The sequence below is a fragment of the Pezoporus flaviventris genome, unplaced genomic scaffold, assembly GCF_033815535.1.
Source record: "Pezoporus flaviventris isolate CSIRO_AGI_PZ_B2104156 unplaced genomic scaffold, CSIRO_AGI_Pfla_v1 ptg000007l, whole genome shotgun sequence".
In the NCBI taxonomy this organism is placed as follows: domain Eukaryota; kingdom Metazoa; phylum Chordata; class Aves; order Psittaciformes; family Psittacidae; genus Pezoporus; species Pezoporus flaviventris.
This window is the reverse complement of record NW_026892555.1, coordinates 82,993,977-83,020,549: the sequence shown is the minus strand read 5'-3', so window position 1 is coordinate 83,020,549 and position 26,573 is coordinate 82,993,977. Positions and strand designations below refer to the sequence as shown.

Below are 26,573 nucleotides of genomic sequence, written 5' to 3'. Positions count from 1 at the left end.
CTTCACTTGCTTGGGAAATCAGGAACAGAACTAAAATCAGAGAAGGTAACCTGATCTTAGTGAACTACTCAGGCATGTGGGAGCTTGAATGCCAGAATGCTAATCCTGATTTTATTTCCTGTGTAATGTTTGACTGAAGAAATCTGCTTTAAGTTCTTAGAAATAATCTAACTGTAAATTTCCTGACTTGTAAAATAAAAATGCTTCCTTTTTTCGCTGAAAGTGCTAAGTTGATTAACTTCATTTCAGACATTGTCATTGCCAAACATTTATTATAATATTAATGATTAGTTTTATGTGTATTTTAGTAAACTTGAAATATTGTTGCTTTATGGTTCTTGGATAGTGTCAGCTACAGGCAGTTTATTTTCCATGGAGCAATTGTCAATTAAGTGTATTTTTTTTTTCTCCTAGAAACCCAGCTCAGTTCGTATTGATCAACTGGACCGCGAACAGTTCAATTCTGATGTAATTACTTTCCCTATTATTGTCCACTTCGGAATACGACCTGCTCAACTCAGTTATGCTGGAGATCCTCAGTAAGATGCTTTTCCTTACATCTTTTGTTCACAAGCTCATTACTGCTGTCATTTGTGGCTTAAATAGGGTTTGTTTATGTGCCTAATTGAGTCCAATGTACAGCTTAGTGCTTCTGACATTGGACGCAAGCTTTTGTAAATTAGAGAATATAAGGTGTAGCTTCTTCTGGCATCATTTAGGATCTGCTGAAGTAAATTCATGCGTGTGCAGTATGCAATTTCTCAACCTGAAAACGGCTTTTCTAGCTCAGATAAAAGATTTCTCAAGCTCCATGTTATTTCTCTGAAAGGCCAGTTGCCAGTTCTTCAGATAGAATAGTGTAACAAGAAGTCAGAGGGGAAGAAATACTTACCCAGGCTTCCAAAATATATGGACTTCTGTGCTAGAGAATGTATTTAGATCATTTTAACAACCCTGAATGGAACTTCCTTTTCAAAATTTCACGAATTACTGTTTGAATCTTTTTATGCTAATGACAGGGTAATCACTTTCCCAGCACCATTGTGAATTGTGTAAAAAAGGACTCACTTGTTTCAGAGCTGCTACTTGATCATTTAATTTAATGCTTTTCAGGTCTTATAGCTAATAAGGAAGAAACCAGCCATTTTCTGTTTGCTTTCTTAATGAAATTTGTTTCTTGCACCCTGCCATATCCTACTTAGTTGTCTCTTCCTATGCCTTGGAAAATTGAGTCTATGTAACTGTTTCCTAGCTTGGAAGCTGTTGCATCCATGCTGCTTTTCTCTGTACCTTTTATATCCTTATAGAGATTGGGAGGAATGTAGTGAAGGAGTGGAAACGGAATTGGAACTTCAGGCAAAGCAAGCAATACTGTTTCACTGTGGGTTTGTGTAGTGGCATAAAAGTGATTGCTGGATTTTATTCACAATTCTTTTCTTAATTTCTGACATTTCATAGGACTTTTTCAGTGATTTGGAGATCTGAATAATGGGCAGTATAAAACTTCTAATGCATGTATAGTTGCAGTTGGCTTTCTTTCCTCATACGTTCTAGTGTCTTTCAAGGACATTGGATTTCACCTGTAGTTTTGAGGCCCTAACAGTTATAATGTGCATGTATGACAGATGTATTCTTCTACAACTGCCTGCTGAGAATTTTAGATTTAATATTGTGGGAAATGAGAAGAGTGAGTGCTTATCCAAGCAACATATTTTCTTTTGGCTTTGAGCATGACTTTCAATCTTCCTCATCTTTTAGTTTTCTTACCCACAAAAGTAAAATAATTAAAGAACATAAGAACCACCTCTATTTTGATGCTAAATCACTTAATACCGGTAAACTTCTAGTGCCTTGCATTGAAAACAGTATAAAGACACAAAAATTGTTCTTCCCACACTGTATATTAACTTTCTTTAAAATTTCATATTTTTTTTCCTAGAGCTGCTTACATAATTTAGGTGTGCTTCTTTTCATCAAAGTAGTTTTTGTGAAAGGCCTCTTCATAAATCTCAGGCTGAACTCTGGTATATGTGTGAAATAGGTAATGCCAAGAAAAGATTTTCCTCCAGTGTGTATTTTTTTTATGCAGTTCAAATACAAAGTTTTTGTTATTGTAATCTGACTATTAATTCTCAAATTTAACTGCAATAACAAAGTCTTTTCCACCCACGTTAGCATTAGTAGTAAAACATAGATTGTATATAATAATTTCAGGTTTTGGGGTTCGGGTTGAAACCTCCTCATGGCATTTATATCTTCTGTGTAGCCAATTCATTCATTAGCTCATTTTTCTTCTTTGAATGGGAATTTGTCAGAAATAGATGTGCTGTTCTGCAGATTGCAGAAATGTGGAGAACAGAACATAAGAAAAATCTATGGCGTGACCATTTCAGACGTGTCTGTAGACTAAAAAAAAATCAACATCTCTGGAGGCAGAGTATACATTCAATAATGCTGCAGAGAAATAGCTGTGGAAAAAAATGCCAATAAGAAAAGATCCATTTGTGTGCCTGAGAATGTGGGATGCTGGGAAGATTATGAAATCATAGAAGAGCTGCTGCTTCGTTTTCTGCTTTGCCTTTGTAACTTCCTACTAAAACCACTTCTCTAAGGTGAGGCTGAGGAGGGTCATCTGTACAATGTAAATATTAAAGGATATAAGTTACTTGGGTAAACTTTTTCCTTCTGTCCTCTGTTTCCCTGCTTCTTCTTAGAAGTCTGGGCTTATGGGTTTTCTTGAAAAAACTCTACAGAGATGATAGTTATTCTGAAGATAGCATTGTTTCCGAAATACACAAGGTACTTAGGAATGTCATAATCCTCTTGGTCACTCCTCCCATAGTAACTTTTGAACCTGTTGGTCAGTTGCAGCTGAATGTAAAGGTGGGGTGTTGTGTATAATTATAATAGAGTAAGTTCTTACAAGTTTTGTGAAAATCTGTGCTAGATCACAGAGGAACTACCACCGAGAAAAAAGTTCTGTTACTGAAGTTCACGTGTAATTAGGTACCCCCAAAATTAGAAAAGGCTAGACAGTTGGAGAAAAACAGAAACCTTAAGTATGTGCTAACCACAGAGGAAACTTGACTTGCGGTTTCCATTCAGCACAAACCCATAGGGAATTAAGCTTTTATTTCACAGTTCACAGAATTGCTTCATGTTGCACATGATTTATAGAGCTCTTCCTCATGTGCTTCACTGAAATGTTTCAGACAGTGTACAGACAGACGCTTCCTGGGAAAGTTCACTACTGCTTTTCAGTGAATGGTAAGTAAACCTTGTTGAGAAAAGAGAGAAGAGAGAGTTTTCACCTAGAACGTGGGCAAATCTTATCAACATGTAGAGGTGGCCCTTTGGAGAGGATAGGTGGGTGTCTAGGAGACCTGGGTTCTGCTCTGAGTTTCGCTGTTCACCTCACTGCACACTATTGCCTCCTGTCTGCTCCTGTGTCTGCCCCACTGGAACAGCTGCAGAGACACTGTCAATGTTCTTGGAAAATACTTTGAGATCTTTTCTGGAGCAAAAAGATACTTGTAGGCAATGCGTGTGTATATGGGTGCATTATTAACAGCTGCTGTGTTCATAAGGACAAAAGGTGAGAGACTGTTGTATCGACCAAAATATTTGTTTTCTGGTTTTGTCCTTCAGATACCAAAAGCTGTGGAAGAGTTATGTGAAGCTGCGTCACCTGTTGGCTAATAGTCCCAAAGTCAAACAGGCTGATAAACAGAAATTATCACAGAGAGAGGTATGGTGGGCCTTCCTATACTGATAATGAATACAGTAATTCTGGATGGAACAAAGCCGTATGACTGCCCTGTTTGTGGAAACAATAGAAATCCTTCACGAAAGATTTCCTTTTCGGGCTGTTAACCCTGATTTTATTTTTATCTTTTCTTGTTAGTGAATGGATTTATTTTTTTCCCCTTTTTTAGCTGTCAAATTACTGAAAGCTTTTTACCCTATTATAGAAATGATCGTTATAGAACTGTAATTTCTTTATAGCTATTGCCATGAATGGTTTCAAGAATTAGCTCAGAGAAGGACTTCTTATTTCTGAGTGCACTTTTAACTGGCTCATAATTTTAAACATTTCTCTGCTGAGATAAAAACTGCCATGCTTGTGCATGGTTTTAAACTGTAAATTATTAGGCAGTCTTAGTGACATTCCTTAAGATCTTTGAAGCAAAATCATCTGGTTGTTGTGTTCAACAATCTTTAATGAAAAATGAGGTTTTCATTGAATTTTTGTCTTTGGTATCTCTCTCCCCCCTGCCCCCTTCCCTTCCCTAAAGGGATGAGCAAAAAACATTTCCTAAGTGCAGATGCTCAACCAATTGGGAATTAAAATCAGAAAAATAAAGTACTCTAAATGTAGAATAAAGCAGCCTTCTCTCAGGTATCTATTTGGACTGAAGCTTTGAATTTGTCTGGTGCTTGTCTACTGGGCATTAATTGGACAACTTACATAAAGAATGAGTAGAGGAGAAATTAACTTTTTTGGTACCGGATGGAATTAAATTAAATGATGGTGTATTTTCATCTGTTGATTGGAAACCCTGATGATTCATAAAATCATAGAATATTCTGAGTTAGAAAGGACCTGTGAGGATCATTGAGTCTTACCCTGTTTGCTAATTGTGTGGCTTTGGTTGCAGCGAAAGTTTGATACATTTGACATTGCACCTGGTTTTTATTACTACTGTAAAGCATAGTATATGCTGTTGCATGAGCAAGCATCTTGGTTAATATTTTATTTATGCTGATATTAAATGAGAAAATGAACATGAGCGACAGTGTGCGCTTGCAGCCCAGAAAGCCAACGGTATCCTGGGCTGCATCAAAAGGAGCATGACCAGGAGGTCAAAGGAGGTGATCCTGCCCCTCTACTCTGCTTTTGTGAGACCTCATCTGGAGTATTGTGTGCAGTTCTGGTGTCCTCAACATAAAAAGGACACGGAACTGTTGGAAGAAGTCCAGAGAAGGGCCACGAGGATGATCAGGGGACTGGAGCACCTCCCGTATGAAGACAGGCTGAGGAAGTTGGGGCTGTTTAGCCTGGAGAAGAGAAGGCTGTGTGGAGACCTTCCAGTATCTGAAGGGGGCCTATAGGGATGCTGGAGAGGGACTCTTCATTAGAGACTGTAGTGACAGGACAAGGGGTAATGGGTTCAAACTTAAACAGGGGAAGTTTAGATTGGATATAAGGAAGAAATTCTGTCCTGTTAGGGTCGTGAGGCACTGGAATGGGTTGCCCAGGGAGGTTGTGAATGCTCCATCCCTGGCAGCGTTCAAGACAAGGTTGGACGAAGCCTTGGATGATATGGTTTAGTGTGAGGTGTCCCTGCCCATGGCAGGGGGGTTGGAAGTAGCGATCTTAAGGTCCTTTCCAGCCCTTACTAGTCTGATTCTATGTTGTGACATAACTGTGCCACAGTTGTAAGGAAAAAACATTTTGTCCATACAGGAGACTTGTTTTGTCTGCTGCAGCTTTCTACACTCAGAGCAAGTAGAAGGGAAAACCATCGTTTTATGGACTTCTTTTCATTAGATGGCTAATGGCTGTTTGTAAAATTGTAGGGGATTGGATGTAGAAGGGTGATGATGTTTTGCTTCAAAAGATAAAATGCTTCTTTGTTATTTATCACTTACTGTGCAGTGTGCTGATTTTTGTTTCTAGACCATGTTATCTAGGATAATGCGTTTATCAAGTAGTTTGCCATCAGTCATATCAGCCTGAAGCAGAAGGTTTATGTGAAGATAACCTATGCATTTTGCCAGTGGAAGTACCAGTAATTTAGGAGGAGCTGTAGGGCTGCACCTGATTGTTACATGGGCTTTTAAGGATTATGAATCTTATGAGTAACTGGAGTGCTTCTGAGCTGGTGAGCCTGAAAGTATGGGCATGTCTTAGCAAACATTATAGTATATGTCTCAGAAAATACCCAGTGACACAGCCTCAAAATGCAAATTTCAGACAGTGCACAAGGGCTGCAGAGCTGTAAGCACCTCTGTTCCCTCTGTGAATGCCATTCACTACTGTGAGATTGTAAGATGTTACTTGTGACAAGGCCGTGCTGGGGGCTTTGTTCCTCCAACCTAACTTTGAGCATTTACAGCAGGTGCATAAGTTGGGATCTGAAGGCTCACTTTGAAGTCAATGAAGAGAAATGCATTTTTTTTAAAGCCATTTATTGCCCTTCATTGAATATAAAAGGAGCCAGGGCTAACTAATGTCTGCCCTCGATATCTTAGTGTTGAGCTGTCTGAGATTTGATGAATCTGAATCTGGATGGATGTTCCTCTTGGAACCACTCTTGGATGTTCCTCTTGGAGCAGAAGACGGAGCCTGTTCCTGCCAAGAGATGCTCACAGGCTTCAGATTTTAAGCTTGGAAGAGACAGCTTTGAGCAAATGCCCTGTAGTGAAAATGAGGAAGAGGGGAAGGATGTAGCTTTGAAAAGTTTTGTGTTCTGAAGAAGGAAGAGCACTAAGGGAGTCTTTACCATTAGTGCATGCTGCGTGGGGAGCTTGCATCCCTGGGGGGCTGTGTAGTATTGGAACCAGATCCTGATCCAGGGATGATATATTTTAGTTAGTTTTCTTTCATTCCATTTTTACAGAAAATTCTTTTAATAATTCTGTGAAGGTCTTTTAATGGTTCTGTCCCTTTCATAATTTCTTGAGGCAAATAAACTTTTTACGCAATAACCAAACAGCCAGTGGTCAAGGTAAAACAGATTTTTATTTTATTTTTTGAATTGAAATTGTATTAGTAGATTTCATCATTATAGGCTCCAGGACTAGTTTTGGTGTACCAAAACTGCTGTCTGTGCTGTATTCCAGCACATTCATCAAAGTCTGTGGCTTAGCAACTACAAGACTTGGTCTAGTCTTAGAAACTGCTCACTAAAATTGAACCTTAAAAGGGTATTGTGGAGGGACTTGTGCATTAATACTGCTTTGTTGTAGAACGTCCTTCGCAACAGGTCCATTCTCTCCCTGTTTAGGAAGCACTGCAGAAAATTCGTCAGAAGAACACAATGAGACGTGAAGTGACCGTCGAGTTGAGTAGCCAGGGATTCTGGAAAACAGGGATACGTTCTGACGTCTGCCAGGTGACTAAACTGAGAGATGTTTGATCTGTCTTCTTCCTTGATAGCTGCCATTTATCTCTTGAAAGGGTTTGCTGTGATTCTGTGCTGAAGAATGGAATTAATACCCTTGCCTGAAGATGTATTTATTTAAGGAACTATTCTAGTCTCCCATCCACACACAGAAAAAGGTATTTAAAAATATTAGATTGCTTGCCACTGGTTGATCAGAACAAGGAAGAGAGGATAGGAATGGTCATCTGGATGCTGGTCATTAGCCAAGTGTTGAATCTTATGTAGAGCTCCTGGGGCTTCTTCATCAGCTGGGTTAGTTTTAAATATTTTTATTTTAATAAATTTTTATATTTAGATTTTTTTAAAAAACAAGTTTTACATTGGAACATAAATATCTTTTTACTTGAAAGAAAAGAAAGAAAAAACTCCACAATAACTAACTTCTGGATTAAAACAGGTGACCATCAGTAGAATGGTCACCTTTCAGATATTACATTCCATATGCATGACATCTCCAAGGTACAGATCTCTGGCAGATCCTATTGTGAAGTAGTTGACAGCCACCAGCTTTGTGATACGGTAAAAATAAGTGCATTTTTAATATAATATTTGATTAGTAAAATTCAAGTTGTTACAACAGTTAACTTCAAAATCTGATAAGGCCAAAGGGGAAATTCTTACAGGAGAGGAATGCTAATAACTAAATTGCTTTTCTTCTGTCTGAACCATTTCTTGTGATTCTGCTATTGCTTCTGAAGTTGAAGAAAGAGAATAGTGGAACAGTATCTTCTCACATTGCTTAGGAAAATTACAGTCCTTTTCTAATTTTTATCGTGAACTCTATCTATTTTTACAGGTTAAGTAAGCAGTGTAAATTTCTAATTTAGGAGCTTTGAAACAGTTCCGTGTTATTCATAATATCTTCTGTGATTCATCTGTTAATGTCTTCTTCGATTCATTTTGTTGTTGAAGGACAACAAAACATGAGGGAATGATGAAAGTGAAGCTATTTCACATTTTTGTGCCCATCTGCAGCATAACATCTAAATCAGCCAGTTCTGGTATGAAGGTCCTTTGATTTGATTTCTTTGAGAGGCCAAGAGTAGGCAAACTGTGTATCTGTAAAATTAAAGATTGCTGCTGTTGCTACATGCTTTCTTCCAGATTAAAGAAAACTAAAACTTAATATGCATAAATCAACTCTGTGGGCAGAACTAAAGCTCAGTGATTTAAAATTAATACTTTTTAAAAGCATTGCAGTTTGGAAGATTGAAGCTCTTTCAAGTCACTCTAACAGCTTATAGTTAAGCTCCACATAGCAGTAATGACATTGGTCTTTGCAGTCTCAGAAGTGAACCACTTGCAGGGTGAGGAAAAACGGTGAGTGAAGTATTCCAAAAATGTCAAATCATTGTTACCTGCCAGGCTCACTTGAAGTTGTCCAGTAGATAAAGTGCACTACTAGCCACTAAGCTGGGCATCCCTTACTATGCAGTCTGGCCTAATGGGGCCACGCTGAGAAGATACACCTCACATACACCCTCACCCACCGCCACCCATCATTGCCAGTATTGTTACTGGTGTGCTCTCAACGGCAGTGTTAAGTGTTCAGGTGAGAAATCAGGCATTTCAAAATATTTCAGCTCACCTGGTTCTTCTAAGTAGCTTCAGGTCAGGATTGTCTTCCAGCCTTGGGGGATGGTGGTACTAGCTGGGGCACCTGAGAGAGTTCCTGCCTTGCCGTGCCAGCTGCAGCAAGAAAAGAACATGCAGCATCATAGTTAAAATTACATATGTTTAAAAAGAGAAAAAAAGAAAAAAAGTTACTTGTATGTTTATAACCAGATGCAAATACGGTATGGGATGTGGCCATATGGTTTCAGGAGACTTTTTTTAATCACTAGCCATTCTTCAGCCTAATAGAATTTTTAAAGCATGTATTTTGTTTTCTCATAAAGCTATAAATAAGTAAAACATCAGAAACATCAAATAGCTATAATCCAGTTTGATGCACATTAATTGACTCAATCCAGTATTTAGTGCCATGAAAGCAGCACTTGGTCAATATAACTGCAAGAATCAAATTAAAGGCCCTCTGTGTGCTCCCAGAGAGATGTCAATTCTTCATTCAGTGCACCACAGCTGATAAAAATCTAAAACTTTGTATTTCAGTCCTCAAACTTAGGGCTACAAGTATTGGTAAAAATAGTATTAAACCTTGCTTGGGGGACATTTTTTTGCCTAGTGTAGCGGAATATATAAACAGGCAGGGAAGCAGAGTTCCCATGAAACAAGTTTTGGGTTGGCTTTTTGTTGGGTGTAACCCATCTCCAGCCCCCAAATTGCTTCTCAGAAGGAAAGCATAGGAAGCATACCTGTATAGTTTATATGGAGTTAAGAAGGATGTGCCCCTAGCTTACAGATTACCCTAAGAAAACTCTAAATGAGTAACATGGTAACAAAATAAAATTTCTTTGCCTGGAATGTTTTTGCATTTTTCGGCCGCCATTCAGTGATCCAGACAAGTGTTTTGTTTTGGTTTTTTTCTTGCTGCTAATTAGTTAGTTCCATCTGCCAGAGAAGGACCGGGGGTGCTGGTTGACAGCCAGCTGAGTACAAGCCAGCAAGTGTGCCCAGTTGGCCAAGAAGGCCAATGGCATCCTGGCCTGCATCAGCAGCCGTGTGGCCAGCAGAGCAAGGCAAGTGATCATCCCCCTTTACTGGACACTGGTGAAGCCGCATCTCAAATACTGTGTTCACTTCTGGGCCCCTCACTACAAGAATGACACGGAGGTGCCAGAGTGAGTCCAGAGAAAGGCAGTGAAGCTGGTGAAGGGTCAGGAGCACAAGTCTTACTAGGAACGGCTGAGGAAACTGGGGTTGTTTAGTCTGGAGCAGACTCAGGAGGAATCTTACTGCTTTCTACAACTACCTGAAAAGATGTTGTAGCAAGATGGGGGTTGGCCTCGTCTCCCAGGTAACAAGTGATAGGACAAGAGGAGCCTCAAGCTGTGCCAGGGGAAGTTTAAATTGGACATTAGGAAATTTTTTTTCACCCAAAGGATTGTCAAGCACTCGACCAGGCTGCCCAGGGAAGTGGTGAAGTCAGCATCCTTGAAGGTATTTAAAAGACATGTAAATGTGGCACTTGAGCACATGGTACAGTAGTGGAGTTGGCAGAATTAGGTTAATGGTTGGACTCGATGATAAATGATTCTGTGATTACTTTCCAACTATGTTTTCAGCTCTCAAGAATTTTTCAGTCCTTTACTTAAGCAGAAAGTATTGCCGTTGTTTATTCTTAACTTCTCAACCCTGTAACATTCACCAGATTTTATTTTCTGTGGTTCTTTAATGACATGCAAAAAATCCGTAACATCATTTATTCCATAAATTATACATAATCTGCTTTATACGCTTGCTTTTCTTGATTCTGCCCACAGTGAACCTTCATCTTCTGTAATCATACACATTCCTTTTTCTGCAATTAATAGTGATAGCCCTCAGATTTTGATTCCCTTAGAACACATCATTCTTTTGAATATATTCCTGTCATGTCAGTAGTTGGAATGATAAGGAGAACTTAAATTTGATGTCAGTGTAACAAAAACGATCATATGCATGAAATTCTTTAAACTGACGTTTTTCCTATAACTCTTACTTTTCACTCTTACGCAGTATTTTTGATGTTGATATCATACTTGCTATACTGCTATACTGATAAACTGTAGTACTTGCTTATTTCAACCCAGTTCCATTTGAAGTCAATATTAGTGTAATATTCCTGCTTTAAAACACAGGAAAAGGGGAGAGTTTTGTTGTTGCAACATAGACTTAGTTAAATTTTTATGAAAATTTCCCTAACAGAAAAACATTATCTGTTTCCTAGATGATCAAACAGCAACCTTTCAGATATTATTTTTTTTTTTAGCACATTACGCTTGGAAATGCCAGACTACAGCATTTCAGAAAGCCCTTAATTCTTCCTCAGAAGGAAATGAAACAAGGCACTAACAACTGTGCTTGAAAATCAAGTAGCTACTATTGTTTGGTGAAAGCTGGTTAAAGTGATGCATCTTCCTTAATTTTATGAGGCAGAGGGGAAATGATCTTTCTTCATCTTTGGTACTAACCTAAAACCACAGAGCATTAAATGAGAAGGTACAAACATATATCATTGATTTCAGTAATGGCTTATTGAAATTTGAAGTTACTGGTGACCAGATATTTTTTGCTTCTTTCAAAAGACTTCAGTAGAAGACTGGTTTTATGTGTTTGGATGGGGCTTTATGTATTGGATTTTATGTATTTGGGAAGGGCTTTGAGCAGCCTGGTCTAGTGAAGGATGTCTCTGCCCATAGCAGCAGGATTGGAACTAGGTGATTTTTAAGGTCACTTCCAACTCAGACCATTTTGTAGTTCTGTTTATTTCTTTAGTCTGGGTCGGGTGGTGTCTCCATTATGATTATACAGATGGAGAAATGTGATTTAGTTAAGTGCTCTGATGATGAAGGTTGGGAAATAGTGGTTTGGTTTTTTTTTTTCTCATTTAAACAAGCCAGTAAAACTTAGTGTTGTGACAAATGGAGAATGTTTGTATTCACAGGTTAGTCAAAACTGAATACTCTGTATAGTGAAATTGAATGCTTTTTTTCTATTGATGTTTTTTAGCATGCGATGATGCTTCCTGTTCTCACCCACCATGTCCGCTACCATCAGTGTCTGATGCATTTGGACAAATTGATAGGCTATACTTTTCGAGATAGATGCTTGCTGCAGGTAAGATATATAAAAAGTCCTACTTTCTGGTTTGTCCTCCTAATATTATAGAGTTTATCCATAACCCTGACTGCTGTGTAAACTGAAGAAATGCATTGCTTTGCCACAACTTGGATGTACTCGATTGCACTGCAATCTTTCAAAAGTTTCAATTATTCCAAAGACTTCTAAATAGAGACATCTGTTGTGCAGGTAGGGATACACCTACCTTTGCTCCAGTGGCAGGTCTGGATTTGCTTGTAATGTTTAGAAAGACAGAAGTATGCTTACTGAAAAGATTGTCAGGTACATTACTATTTCTAAGTTCTATATTTAGATATTTATGAAGAACATGCAGATGATCATACATGCCTTGCTTCTTCCTTTTATAGTCTGCTGTTCCAATTAATAACTTTAGCATTGCCTTTTATTTTGCATTTTAGCAAGTGAAAAGGAATTTGCAAAATTCCGCTCTTGACTTCTGCAAGTATGTGATGAAATTTTTGCATTTACAAACAAGGGCAGGAACCGAAGAGAGGAGAATTCCATATTTAAATACACACATGTTACATGACCAGTCATTTGTCTAAGTGCTTATTTGTAAATGATCAGGTCTAAAGGCTGACTTTTGGGGTGGTGGCCCCTTTCCCTTGTGTGCTTTCCTGAAATTACTGAAGGAAAATTGAGACTTCTGTTCAGGATTTCCCCCTGAAATGAACATCAGCTCTCTCCACTGACTGGGGCTGAGAAAGATGAATTTTCTCTAAGTTAAAAAGATGCAGTTTCTGTATGCGTGTAGGGACTTTACTCCTGAGCTACATTAAGCAGAGGCTTATGGGAAAATGTGTTCTAATAGCTTCTCTGTTTTCTAGAAGTTGTTTCTAGAAATAGAGCCAATTTTACAGGGTTCATCCTACTGCAAGTTACATTAGACATTGAGCATCTAGTGGATTTGGTTGTCTGCAGCCTGCCATAGTTTTAATATGAAAGATAAAAATGCAATGATGAAAATCTTCAAAGTGTTGAGACCAAGCATGCAAACCAAAAAGCAAATTGCAATTGAAAATGGAAGAAACCATAAAATCAAGTGTGCCAGCATTAGTAATTTTAGTATTTAGTTATAATAAAAGTACTTTTTAATGCTTGATCCCTATGCAAATTTATTTAAAACCTATAAACATGTTCCAGAAGAGGATGAGCTTTTTAAAATGTATATAACATCAGTCGCCTATTTAAGCATATTGCTTATAAGCATAAGATTATTTGATAATTCTGCATTGATTTTTACCTGTTTCATCAGGATGTATACTTTCTAAAGTACAGATATCTTTGGGCAACAAAGATAACACTAATTTAGCTATTCAGGGAAATGTTTCATCCACTTCAGATGAAGCAGAAGTTGAGAATGTGCATATATGACAAACTTAGTAGTATTAGCAAGGAATTAAAAAGGACTTGGAGAAAGTTCTCATTGTTGATTAGGTGTAATTTTACTCTCTAACAAAATTAAAATAACCTTCCCTAAGTACTGTTTTGGAAAGCCGTAGACAATGTTTGAATGAACTACTGTAATGTCTTTGCTCACAGCCCACATCACTAGTCCTTCACTCGTTTCAGAAGTAACTTTCTGCAGCTTGAATTTGCCAGTGTATCTCTTGATTTATATATCAGGTGTGTGTACACATTTATAGATGCATGTTATCTTTAGGTGTGCCTGTGTGAAAGAGAAAATACATGATTTTACAGGATGGAGTCAGAAAAGCTAGCTGTAGTTCTATATACTGCTGCCATTTTTGTAGTGGTGAAGTCAACAGCAGAGTTAGCTTTGATAATGCTAGATGGTATAAATGGAAACAGATGGAAGAATGATACAAATGAGAACAGGTTGCCCAGAGAAGTTGTGAATGTCCCATCCCTGGAAGTGTTCAAGGCTAGGTTGGATGGGGCTTTGAGCAACTTGGTCTAGTGGAAGGTGTCCCTGTCCATGGCAGGGGCCTGATACTAGATGAGTTTTAAAGGTCCCTTCCAACCTAAACCGTTCTATGATTCTGCAAAACAGATCAGTCCTGCCATTGCTGTTCAGTTCCAGTTGAAGAGTGGCCACATACAGTCATGAAAAGTTCTTCTGTAAATAACCATGTTAGACATACTTTTTTTTGTTTGTTTGAAGTAGGAAAGTTTTATAGATATTTAAGTAACCTAAATCAGTTATATGAATGGTTGAGAAGCTCTTACTTGTTCATAGTATTAATATGAATATTTATCCTGCAATGTTAGAGTGAATATATGTTTAAATAAGCAAATGTATTAAAATCAGGTCAGCAAAGCTGCTAAGCAAAATTCTTAGGGCAAATTGACAGTTCATGCTTTTTCTCTTCTAAACTAATTTTTCTTTAAAGAAGAAAACTTGTTGAAAGTTAATTAGTTAAACTGATGATTGGGCATAAATACTGCTTCTTTCTGACATCTGAAGTAGTATATACTATGTTAAAATTACTGGAACCAAGCTACTGATGGATGACATCACTTTATAGCCTTTCTTCAAGCTAAAAAATAACAATTATTAGCTACCTGTCTGAGATTTTTTTTTTTCCTTTTATTTGCAAAAATATACCTAAGACTTCTTTTTCCTGTTTGTGCTTCACTACAGCTTGCCATGACTCATCCAAGCCATCACTTAAACTTTGGAATGAATCCAGATCATGCCAGAAATTCATTATCCAACTGTGGGATTCGACAGCCAAAGTATGGAGATAGAAAAGTTCACCACATGCACATGAGGAAAAAAGGTATGCCGTTAACACCACTACCGTTTTTCTCTCACCCTCAATCAGTAAGAAAACCTTTGTTTATTTATTTGGCCATTGTTCTTCTGAGAGATCCCCTCAGTGGAATATGTCTATGGTTATACACTGACACCAGTGCGACCTTTCTAAAGAAAAAAAAAAATATTTTGCAAATGAATCAGCAGCTAAAGAGCTGAGAAAAAGCAAGGATGATAAATGGGAGGATGTATTTTCTTTGACTTTCGGCAAATATTGTTTCCTTAATTTGCTGCTTGGCATGGCGATCAAACTTGAGGATATTTTTTAAAAATGTCTCATTAATGTGGTCTAATTGCTGCAGAATATTCCCCTTAATTCACAGAATATATTCCTTAGAAGTATACTCAGCTGTAATGAAGTATTTTTTCGTTGTTGTTTATGTAATGTTTGAAATGTCTTTTTTATGCAAAAATGGTGTTTTTATCTGGCTCTCTGAATGCACAAATACAATAGTACTGTAATGGGACTACGATCAGTTAGGCAGAGATCGTCTGTAAGGATTATTTTTGATGTGAGTAAACCCTGTAAATAACAGGATGATCCATGTGCAGCAGTTACAAAGTAACATTTTAAGTAATTATTTTCTAAGCCTATTCAAATTGACTTAGTGGTTGTTTATTTAATAGTGTATTGTTTATATTCCTAGGGATAAACACCCTGATAAATATTATGTCCCGTTTGGGACAGGACGATCCAGCTCCTTCCAGGTAATGAAAATAATGTTTGCAAGTAGGAAGCTGTTGCAGAGAGAGATGTTTAATAAAAGTAACCAACTTACTGTCAGTAATAGCTTTTGTAAATAGTTGAAATAAAAAGTCATTTTGAATTGACTTTATATTATGAAGATATGCTGAACCTCCATTAGCAGTGACATAATAAATGTTTAGTCATGCCTGCAGAAAGCTCGTGAGGAAGGATTGCACAGATAATTCTATCATTTTTGTTTATGCTTGAAATGAGGAGGACTTTTTAAAAGGCTACCTTAGCTTTCTGCAGAATAAAAAATAAGAATTTTTTGTTATTGTTATTATTGCTATAAATTGGATTCTCCATCATGTTTCCTCATAGTAGTACCTTCCTGTTATGGCATCTTGTCAACATGAGTGTGATACTGAATGTGAGTTTCGCTGATTTACTAGTCCAATTTAAAGACATGTGCAAAACCCATTAATGATGTAATGTAATAATCTTCAAATGACCGCTAAGAATTCTGTGTGAATATATAATGTTTAAGATGTGGTTTATAGCCACAGGCACCATGTTTATCCAAAGCGAATAAACAAAGCTCATAGGACTAATGCACGAAGCAGCTGTATGTGAAATCTCATAAATGAACTGGAGGGCAGAGTGTATTTCAGTTAACTAGTGTTGTAACCACGCCTTTTAAGAGTGATCATTTTGGAGGAAGCTTGGGGATGGGAGAAGTTCAAATCTGAATAAATTATTGTTGCAGTGTTCCCCGAATGCTGTTTCAGCTAGACCATGCCCTTCTCTTCAACAGTCCACTTCAAGCTTATTTCACTCCTCTTAAGATAACATGACATAATGCTAAATTGCATTAATTCTCACAAAATAACATAAAAATATAAAATCCCACTTCTGAGATCTGTGTAGGAGCTGTAGTTTTGTTCACACTTTGTTTTACACAGCAGAGGTATTTGAATTCTTTCAGCCCATAACAAAGGCCTGCTATTTCAGAAATTAGATTTACTGTATAATTGCTGGGGGAGTGCAAATTACAGTAAAAGCTGTCAACAGTTGCGAAGGATCTTCTGAATTAAAAAAAAAAATCTTGTGGCAATGGCCTTGATTCTTTTACAATCGTGTGAAGTCAAAATGTTGCTACTTAAATGCTTTGATGTGTAGAGCAGAAATTTGCATATATTTGAAGACAAACTCACGTTCTTTTTCAGCTGCTGTGTCCTGTTAGTCCTTTGTTAGATAAGCAGACTGCTTGGAGGAAATGAAACTTTATGCAAAACAAAGGGAAATCAGGAGCAGTGATAGAAGAGAAAGAAAACATAGGAAATACATTATTCTATTAGCTTAATGGCATCTTCAAATGCATCTTCTTGTACAGCCTTTTTTTTCTTTGGATCTGAAAGGAAGTTGCAGAAAATAGGGCATTTAAAGGTGCTATGATGAAAAATGAAAGTACTTACTCCCTTATAGCTTTGCCATACCAATGAATCAGTTGCAGAGTCTTCACACTCTGCAGGTGTTGATATTAATTGCATACACTACTCTATTTGCATGTACAAGACTGAAGCCAGGCTGTTTCAATCACCTGATGCCCTCTGATGGACAAAAGAAATCTGACCTCAGTGCCAGTCAGCGTTACTGTTTCCTTTCTCCATTTGTTAAGTTTTGACAACAGCTCAGAAAGGAACATATGAAAATTTCAAAGGTGGTGGTGTCAGTCCTCAGTTTCAAGATTTATGTAGTGGTTGTTCTGTTTTGGACAGGATTGTAACCCAGAGAGGGTGGGGGAGGCCGCAAGAATGTCTGTCGTGGCTGATTAGCAATCAGCTCTGATTTGCTGTCTTTAATTGTATTGTGTAAATAACCAGAATATGTTACTTAGCTGATAGTAAAAGTTTAGATGTTTTTTTTTCAGGATTAACCACAATGAGCGTTTAGAATTTCTGGGAGATGCTGTGGTGGAGTTCTTAACAAGGTAAATAGGGAATTCTTTAACAGTTTTCACCTTTGTGTGGTATTGTCATACCATTGGGCTTATTAAGCTTTGCACCGTCTGCTTTATGACTGTGTATGTTTGCAATCCTGCCTGATGGTTGGAGCTGCACGCAGCTCTCTTCAAAATTACTTCAGTACTGAAGATACAAGGAAGATTACAAAAGGAAAAACTAGAGCTTGTTTCGTGGAGTGCAATTTTAAGTTGATTGGAGTTAGAGATTATTCAGCTACAGACAAGTTAACTTTGTACCTGTTGTGTTTTTTTTTTTAAAAAGGAAAGATATTTTTCCTAGCATGCCATTTTGCTTCCATGGGTTCTTTTTTCCCTAGTTGCAAGTAAAAAGCATTGAATGGTAATATTGAATGTGTTGGAGTTCTTATATTTCCAGTTATTAGGGCTACAGTCTACATGTAGGCTTTAATGTCTATATGTAAAGAAAGTAGTCAAATGCAAATATAATTTATTTTAAAGTAATAACAAAAACCTATAATTTGTCAAAAATTGCTCCAGTTTTGGTCTGGTTTGAGTATTCTGAAATTGATGAAAAATACAGGGATATTATCAGTTATCTCCATGGGCCTCTTTCACCTGAGTACTAGAGGCAGGCATTGTACACACAAAAAAAGATTCTAATCCATTTTGAGGTGCTGTGTTCTGCTGTTTTTAATAGGGGACTAGTCTTGTTTGCTGTAAAGCTTCTCTTAAAGCAAGTTTGTTATATGAACTGCCCTTATATCTCAATTCTCTGCTAGCCTCTACTAGCCATTAGCTACTCATTATTAAAAGTCTCTAAAGGTCTCCACTGCCCTTAAAACCCATGGCCTTTTCTCTCATACAACAGTACAGGCTGGAGGTTGTTGAGTTCTGTTGGCTCCATCCAGCCTAAATCAGTAGTATCATTTTAAAGCATTGTGTGCCTGCAACACAGTTTCTCAAGGCTAATTGTTCCCTTGTGCTTTATTCTTCAGCATCCTCTAGGTGTCAACCTTGCTGAACCCACTGCTGCTGCTATGTAGATGCTTTCAAATGAGGGAACTGAATTGTTGTTGCAGGAATTTGGAGAATATGTGCTGCCCAGTAGAGAAACAGCCCCCTGCCTCCCCTACTGCCAGTGCTATCCAGTCAAATATTCCTGAGCATTGTTTTAATGTTTGTTCATTTACCTTATTAGAAGCTGAGTTGTCACCTTGGGAAGGGACCTGTGTTACCAGCTAGGATCTGAGAGAAAGGCATTGTTCCCTAGAAGCACACATGATGCATATTTAACCAAATGCTGACAGCACCTGATCTGATATTTGTTTTGCCAGTGTCCATTTGTACTACCTGTTTCCCACTCTGGAGGAAGGAGGATTAGCAACATACCGCACTGCCATCGTACAGAACCAACACCTGGCGATGTTGGCTAAGGTACAGTTTTATACGTCTCTGTATTTGACACCCAGAGGTAGGATACCATGGATCCTAGCACTAGGGATATACCTGCTTTGAACATCAGTATCCTTACCATGTTTTGTGTACAAGATTTGGGATACAGCAACTCTTTTCAGTTTGAAAGTAGATTCTAAAGATAAGTAGGACTTAGTGTTTTCTTCAAAGGCAGAAGGATAAGTTTTTAGGGTGCTTGAAGGTGTGTGTATGTTTACCTTCATATTGCACAGGTAATGAAGCTGATGGTAGAAATTTAGTGAAGAAAAAGAAACAAGCTGGTCGTTCTATAAAAGGACTTCCTGCTAGAAAATATAGGGAAAATATGGCAGCAGGTGGTAGAGAAAGTAGGGAAATAATGATTTTGCCTGCTTCCTAACCACAGTAATTTTCAGATTCACTGTGAACTATGAAAGAGAAATATGTTAGGCTTTTGGTGAGAACTGTATTATCTCATGGGGAAAATTGAGATGCCTCAGAATTTTATTTCATCTAATTCTGTGAATGACGGAACCTTTTTCATTTCTACATGATACAGGAGGGTGTGAATATGATGTAGAAAGTTTATTAAGTCTCTGTTTGTAGGTAATCTGGTATTCCCTTATTCATACTTGATTTTGCTGGAGTGTTTTTAAAGAAAACAGTCTGACACTTACTGATGTCATGTATTAAGCTGTGCATGCATGCATACATGTCCACTGCTGGTAGTTTTCAAGTGCTCTTTTAATCTTCTCTGTTCATGTTCACTCAGTAATTTAAATAAGCATATCTAATCTTGAGATTTTGGGGGAAAAAATGTATGATTTCTAAAACATCATCTTTTTGCTTAATTCTCAGGAGAGGCACAGCGTAGGGGAGCAAACACAATAATTTTCTTCCAAAGCTTTCTTTAATAATTTAAATAAGCATGAATTGATTGAAATTTTCAGATTGGGGTTTTGTTCTACAAATATGGTATTGAACTACCTGACATTTGAATTCGTGCTACTACTGAAAAACCTGCATCCAAAAGCTCACATTTTCTTAAAGTCTGTTCACAGCCTTTATCACTGTACATGGAGAATTCCTGAATTTTTTTGGAACATTTTTTAAATTGTATTTATTTGTATTAGATGTAACTGTAAATATTAGCTATCTATGTATTCCTCATTTCTGAACTTACCCTTTTTTCCTCTTGTATATCTTACACAGTGTTCCTGGTTTCATCCCCTTTAATTATTCCCTGCAGTATAATGTTGCGTTCAGTTTACTTAATATAATCCTCAGCTCCTCAACTTCTCTTGTGTGTGGAATGCTGTTTTAATTGAGAATCAAATGATAAATTTCTGTAGCTTCTAAGGGGCATTGTAGCAGAAATTTTAAAAGTAATCTGAAACATTTTCTGATAATAAAATGAGAAGAAAAACGCATGAGGAAAAAAAAAGCTGAATGCAAGCTCTGGAAATAGCAATAAGCCACTGGAGGTGGGGGAGACAAAGCAAACTCTCAAACAACACTTGTTAGCATGAGCAAATGACAATAATCTGTGAGAAGTTTAAATTTGATATAAACCAGCTAATGTTCCATTTTTATGTTGACTCTAACAGGTGCTCCCCACTCTAAAAGTGCAATGGAACACAGTAAGAGCTAATGTCCTGTGTTCTGGATCAGTGAATAGGCTCTCATTAATTGAAAATGGAACACTCCTTTTTTCCAGTTGCAGCGTGTCTGAGCCATGCACCTCAAACAACATAGTCTTCCTTTTTACATCTTAAATATACTCCAGGAGGATGCAGTTGAACGTTGATGAGAAATTCATCAGTAGAAACTTACACACGGTTGTGAAGACCCTACTCTCATACAGACTTTGCAAGATGGAGAAATCTCTTCTTTAAAAATCTCAGTAATGATTTTGTGTTATGAAGATGACTATGTAGAGAGAATCTAGTGGCTTTTGCCTGCATTTCTATAGCAGGATTATCAGATAATATGTAGGATATCTGACTCACTACCTGAGATTCTGACTGGCAGGAACAACTATGGTATAGGCAGCAGATGAATGTTAATGATGCACATAGGTGGCACTGTGGATTAAAATATCAAGTCTTCTGCTTGCAGTGCCTAGAGGCCATTGTTACTGCCACTTGTTGACACTCTTAAAGGAAAAAACAGATGTTCAGTGGATTGTGTCTACCAGAGTTCTTGTTCCTCACTATTCTGCTTTATCTTATTCTTGTAGACAGAATCTTTTTCCTCAGTATTAACTTCCCTCCCTTTGAATGTCCCTTTGGTATTTCTGAAAGGAAATTGCATGAGGGCAAACTGCCAGCAAGAAACAAAGCACATTGTACCACCCAGTTGGTATAAGCCTATTTTTCTGTGACACCCTCAGCCCCCATCTTGAACTCATTCCTAAATCTCCCTAGTAAAATTTTTTGATCTAGCTTCCCTTGAGAATTTGGTTTGATAATTCGTAGCGTTCCCATGCTATCAAACTCTAGTTGCTTGCCTCTGATAAATATGAAGTCTTCTAATTTTAGCATATGTGTGTGAATTGAAACTATGGAGAAAAGCTTCAAAGTTCCCTCAAACCCAGTTGATGCATAGTAGTGTCATGAACTCTGGTGACTAGACCTGGTACTCTTGTACTTCTAAAACCATGGTTTTATCTCTTTCCACATATTCTGCAGAAGCTGGAGCTAGATCGATTTATGCTCTATGCTCATGGGCCAGACCTTTGCAGGGAATCGGATCTCCGCCATGCTATGGCCAACTGCTTTGAAGCCCTAATAGGTAAGGCATGTGTATTTGTGTGTGCAGAGTTGTTTTAATATCTTTACATGCCATGTTGACTGTGGTGGAGGAGACATGGGTCTGTCTTGATTAGTGTTAGTAAGGGTAGGCGATAGTAAAGCTTCTTAAATCTTCTTTGTCTCTTTCGTGCACATATACTGAGTGTGTAACATAAATGTGAAGTATTACAAAGGAAATCTCATCTTCCATACCCTGCCTCCCATGTGCTGAAGACGCACCCATTTCATAGGGTTGTGGTGCAGCACTGCTGTCCACCACCACAGAACTCCACCTCTCATGAGCCACCACCCTGCCACCCGCAGTTATCTGAGGGGAGTAGTTCAGTCACTGTGAAAAGTCACGGCAAAAAAAGGGCAGGTTCACTGCTTCCAGTAGGACTTGCACAGAACTCCAAAATGCAGAGTCGCATTTCAGCCCTGCATTTTAAAACTGCAGCTTGCTTTCTGAATGCACCAGGCACTCCCAACCAAGTCACCAACCCGCTTCCAGCCTGCCCTGCTGACCTCCTGTGAATTAAATGTAACATTTGCCAAGAGAATACTTTTTGGTCTTTGCATTCTCCTTACAAATAAAAAGTAAGGCAGTATGCCACAGCTGGTGTAATAGAGCTACTAAAACTCTAGCTGAGGGTGAAGGGGAGTTGTGTCAAATTTGCTGGTGGACATTATGATGCTGATAGTGACTGGCTGTGCTATTTGATAAATTTATGTTGGAGGAGAAATCAGGAGTGCCTGACTACAGTTACCAAATAAGGCAGCAGTATGGTGGAAATCTGATCCATTGTATCCACACAAGCTCTATTTTAAATAGCATATATTTATAAAACTTCTTTGAATGCACAAAGCAAGCTAAATCTCACTGATTTGGCTTCATATTCATGCAGATGTACTGTACACAATATTAGCTATGGCAATGGTTTATTCCGCATCCAGGTCTTTACATACTACAGAAGCTCCTAAAGCATTTTGTCCCACTTTGAAAAACAGATGATAGTTGGCTTACACATCAACAGTTCTATGCATTCTGCCTTGGGCTAAATTGCATTTCATCTTATCAAGAAATAAGAGTTTTCTTTTTAACTCTGTTTTTGCTTTCCATGAGTGCTTTGATCTTTAATTTAAAAATAAATAGAGGAGGAACACTAGATATGTATCTGTGGCTTTGTTCATATACTTGAGCTTGTCTAGGATGTAATGACGAGGACTATTTGGCCACCACTGAAATCTGCTAAAAGAGCAGGCTTGCAGTTTAACCTCCTATACAAAGTTGTTCACAAAGTTAATTGAGCTAAATTGAGTTAAATAAGGTTTTGTCAGGCCCATACCTTACATCTGGGAACTTGTTAAGGGACTATAAAAGTATACATGGGATCTGGAGCTCCTACTTGAGAACATTTGTAGCAGTCTGGTGCTTCTTCCCCGAGATGAAGAAAATAACTAGAAGTATAGGCAGGTTGTCTTGGGCCTGTTTGAAATTCTGTGCTCTCATCATATGTCTCTGGCAAGATAGAAACCCCAAAACTTCTCTCCTTCAGAGAGTCCAAAGAGAGCAACTGACCTACTGAGGAATTAGAAGGGGAGAGGGGAGTGAGGGTAGGGACGGAGAGTTACAGAAGGCAGACCATGTTCCTTCTGTATGTATGTACTAAAGAAAGTATGCTTTTAAAAATTGAATGTATTGAAGAAGGCAGAGATTTTCTAAGTATTAACGCCTTATTGACCTTTGAGGTATTGGTCCCCTCATGCAGGAGCTGTTTATCTAGAGGGGAGCCTAGAAGAAGCAAAACAATTATTTGGACGTTTACTCTTCAATGACAAGGTATTTATGAATATATATGATTTTTTTTCATTTAAAAAATAGCTGAAGACATGATTTCTTCTCTTTTGCTTTACTTGAGAATCACAAATGAACAGATACATAAACCTTTTGTACTTAGTTCCTGGAAACTGAATGTGGCATAGCATGCTTGGGACAGCAAGCTGCACTGGCTCAGACAAAAAAAAATTGGTATTTCCTCAGGTGTGTTGTTTGTTGGTTGGCTTAGGTAGGAATGGACGGGTGGCATGGGGACCCTGCAGACTTCCATTCAATATGCTGATCTAACAACGGAGATGGGTGTTGTGCATCCAGGAGGCATGCTTTGGGAAGGGATGCACATGTAGAGCAACTGTTCTTGTTTCATAATTTAAATCATCCCACCACTAAAAGTTTTAAAAATATATTTGAAAAAAAAATACAGGGGATTTCATCCAGTGTTTACTCACTTGTGTAATTAAAGTCTGATCCATTCTTGCATACTGTGTCTTAGGTCACTGTTAGTTGGAATTTAACCTAAGAGAAGTAACCAGTACATACTGCTGGGACAATACACATGGCAGTGGTGATGGGATGAATTATATAGTATTTTCCTCTTGAAAGTCTAAGTCTGTGAAATGACAAAGCTTATTAGAGATAAAAACGTTTTGAAGCCTATTGTAACTCAGTGCTTATTTGCTGCTCAGTGCCTGTAGTGAAAAAGCCTATACGAAATAGAAGGAAATAAGTGGGTATTTTCTTTTCTAGTCCTTGCCTTTGGTGAAGTCAAACTTGCTACTGAAGAGTACTTGCAAATAAAGTTAGTCCTGAGGCTTAAACGAATCTTTTTCTTCCTTTAATCACTTTTTATTTGGTTCAAGGTTTTTTCCACCTCTTTGACACAAGCTAATTGGGAAAACTACAGGCAGTTTGAACAGCAAATACACAATTTTAAAAATTAGTTTGCCACCACTATTGAATTTGCAATAAGCAGGGTCAGCATCTGAAACAGTTCAGTATTTCAAGTAATGACATTTTATTTAGTACTGTGGAATTTGTTAAATGACTCCCTTGAGCATTGAAGGCATTTCTCTATGTTTGCAGGACCTGCGGGATGTATGGCTTAATTATCCACTACATCCACTCCAAGTAAGTGTATCCCTTTTTGCAACAAATTTTATAGCTCAGTTTAATTTTCTGGGATGCTTTCCCATAGGTTTCCATTTTAATGACATCTCAGAAATTTTGCTACACAGTAGCCAAAGGGTATCTATATTTGCCTTTGTGTTTTGTTTTTTCCTGGGGGGGGGGGGGGGGGACTGGTGAAAGTGGGTGGTGGTGTTATAGGTAATGAGTGTCTGCCTCTGAGGATTAATCACTCACCTTCCCTTGACTTGTGTTTGATATATAACTGTATTTACACCACAAATCTAGTGAGAGGTAATGTTTTGGTGTCTTTTTGTTCATGTTCTTGAAGTTGCAGGAAAACTGGTACAAAATCAGTCTGCATACATATTTTTTTTACCCAAAATTAAGACTGAAATCTTAATAGTAGGAAGGCAAGTTAGTTGAATGGAATAAGAGTGTGATTCTGATTTTTGTGTGTGTGTGTGTGCAATGATATCATGGCTGTTTTGGTGATTCCAGTAGCTTTATTACCAAGTAAACACTGAAATTATGAAAGTATCTGAAGGCTGATTTATCCTCCATGTATTGAAGGATACAAGTTTACAAGGCTAGAAGTTGGGAGAATGGTTTTCCAGTCCTTTTTCCCTGACTGAATTCTGGGGTAGACCCAGAGTAAATCACAGAGGCCATCTGCGCTGTAGCTTCTTGTTTTCACAGCAGACATGGTAGTATTTTCTGGCTGTGCAGGGGTGCTGCAAGAATAGCTGTATTCAAATCATCATCCAGTCAGTAAGGTTTTCAGGGTCATACGAACATCTGAGAGGTTTCTTTTGTACAACCAAACCTCTGATGTTTCGTGCAGTCAGTTTGACTTCTTTGAAACTTTTTATGAGCACACCCTTTCAGCAGAAGGACACTTTGAGGCCTCCATCTGAAATGTCATATATATTTGTACGAATTTTGCAATGGGTACATAGACCAAGTCTTCAGCCACAAATCAGTGCACATGAAGTGTTTTTATGACCCACTCTCTTAAGTGCAAATAGAAGAGTCTTAATGGGAAGATAAACTTCCGAGATTCAGCACTACCTATCCTGCATGTAAAGACAAGTCCTACCTCACAAATGAAGAGGAGATTTTAGAGGAGACAAAAAAATATATAATGTCGCAGATGGTACTGTATGCTGGGTTCCTAACTGGCTGTTGGAAAGGCACTCACAAAAAGCTTTTAAAAATGTGGTGGTGTTTTTAAAAAAGCAGAGAATAATTAAAAAGAAGCAACCCTAGCAAATACTGTCAGTGCTTACAAGATTTAAAGGAATGGCTGAAACATAAGAAATGGAGGAGTCAAATGACACATCTTACAAGGAATAGAGGTCACTGGCAGATTTCCCTAGGGATCTCTGCTGAAGTGCAGGCTGTTCGCATCAACAGTCTGGGAAAGAGGATGAATAGTGAGGTAGCAGTCTGTTGACAATACCAAATTATTCAGGTTAGCAGTGACAGTAGGAGGCTGAAGAATTGCAGTCTGATTGTGAGAATGCAGGAGTGCCTAACTATGGAGTAAGAAAGCATATGAAGTTCTGTGTGGGTAAACATAAATGACTACATAAGGAAGCAAAAAAGCAGTCTCAGCTCCACATGCAGCTGAACTCCAAACTGACCATTATCACCTGAACATGGGATTTTGATGCTGAACTCAGGACACCAGGGTATGTAGTTCTGTGAAAACGCCAGCTGAAAGCTCAGTGGCTTTTAAGGAAAAAGACAAATTGAATGTAATCAGTTAATAGAGAAGGGGCAGGCAACAAACCAAAATAGATCTTAATGCCACTTTAGAAAGCTGTGGCTATTCTTATTTTTCCTTTAGGCATCCTCATCTGTACGATTGCTCCTATAATGCATTGCTATAAAAGAGGGGTGCCCAGAGTGGCTGGAGGAAATGCTTAAGCAATTTCCCAGATCCAGAAAGCCATTTAAATGTCACCACATCAAGGACATCAGAAAAGAAACTGATAAGATGCTGACCCAAAGTGACAATTT

The 26,573-nt window shown here is 38.0% G+C and overlaps 1 protein-coding gene across 3 annotated transcripts in view; it reads left to right on the top strand.

Moving 5' to 3' along the window:
• DROSHA (drosha ribonuclease III) overlaps positions 1 to 26,573 on the top strand; it is a 70,849-nt gene that overhangs the window by 28,398 nt on the left and 15,878 nt on the right. For all 3 annotated transcript variants that reach the window (XR_009742666.1, XR_009742665.1, XM_061449275.1), the window contains exons 14-24: positions 415 to 539; positions 3,649 to 3,748; positions 7,011 to 7,118; positions 11,781 to 11,888; positions 14,518 to 14,656; positions 15,339 to 15,399; positions 17,310 to 17,369; positions 18,698 to 18,797; positions 21,485 to 21,587; positions 23,356 to 23,426; positions 24,507 to 24,551. Coding sequence is in view for 1 of the 3 variants with exons in the window: in XM_061449275.1 (XP_061305259.1) it covers positions 415 to 539; positions 3,649 to 3,748; positions 7,011 to 7,118; positions 11,781 to 11,888; positions 14,518 to 14,656; positions 15,339 to 15,399; positions 17,310 to 17,369; positions 18,698 to 18,797; positions 21,485 to 21,587; positions 23,356 to 23,426; positions 24,507 to 24,551 (1,020 nt within the window). In the remaining 2 variants the exon portion in view is untranslated. The remainder of the gene's footprint in view (positions 1 to 414; positions 540 to 3,648; positions 3,749 to 7,010; positions 7,119 to 11,780; positions 11,889 to 14,517; positions 14,657 to 15,338; positions 15,400 to 17,309; positions 17,370 to 18,697; positions 18,798 to 21,484; positions 21,588 to 23,355; positions 23,427 to 24,506; positions 24,552 to 26,573) is intronic.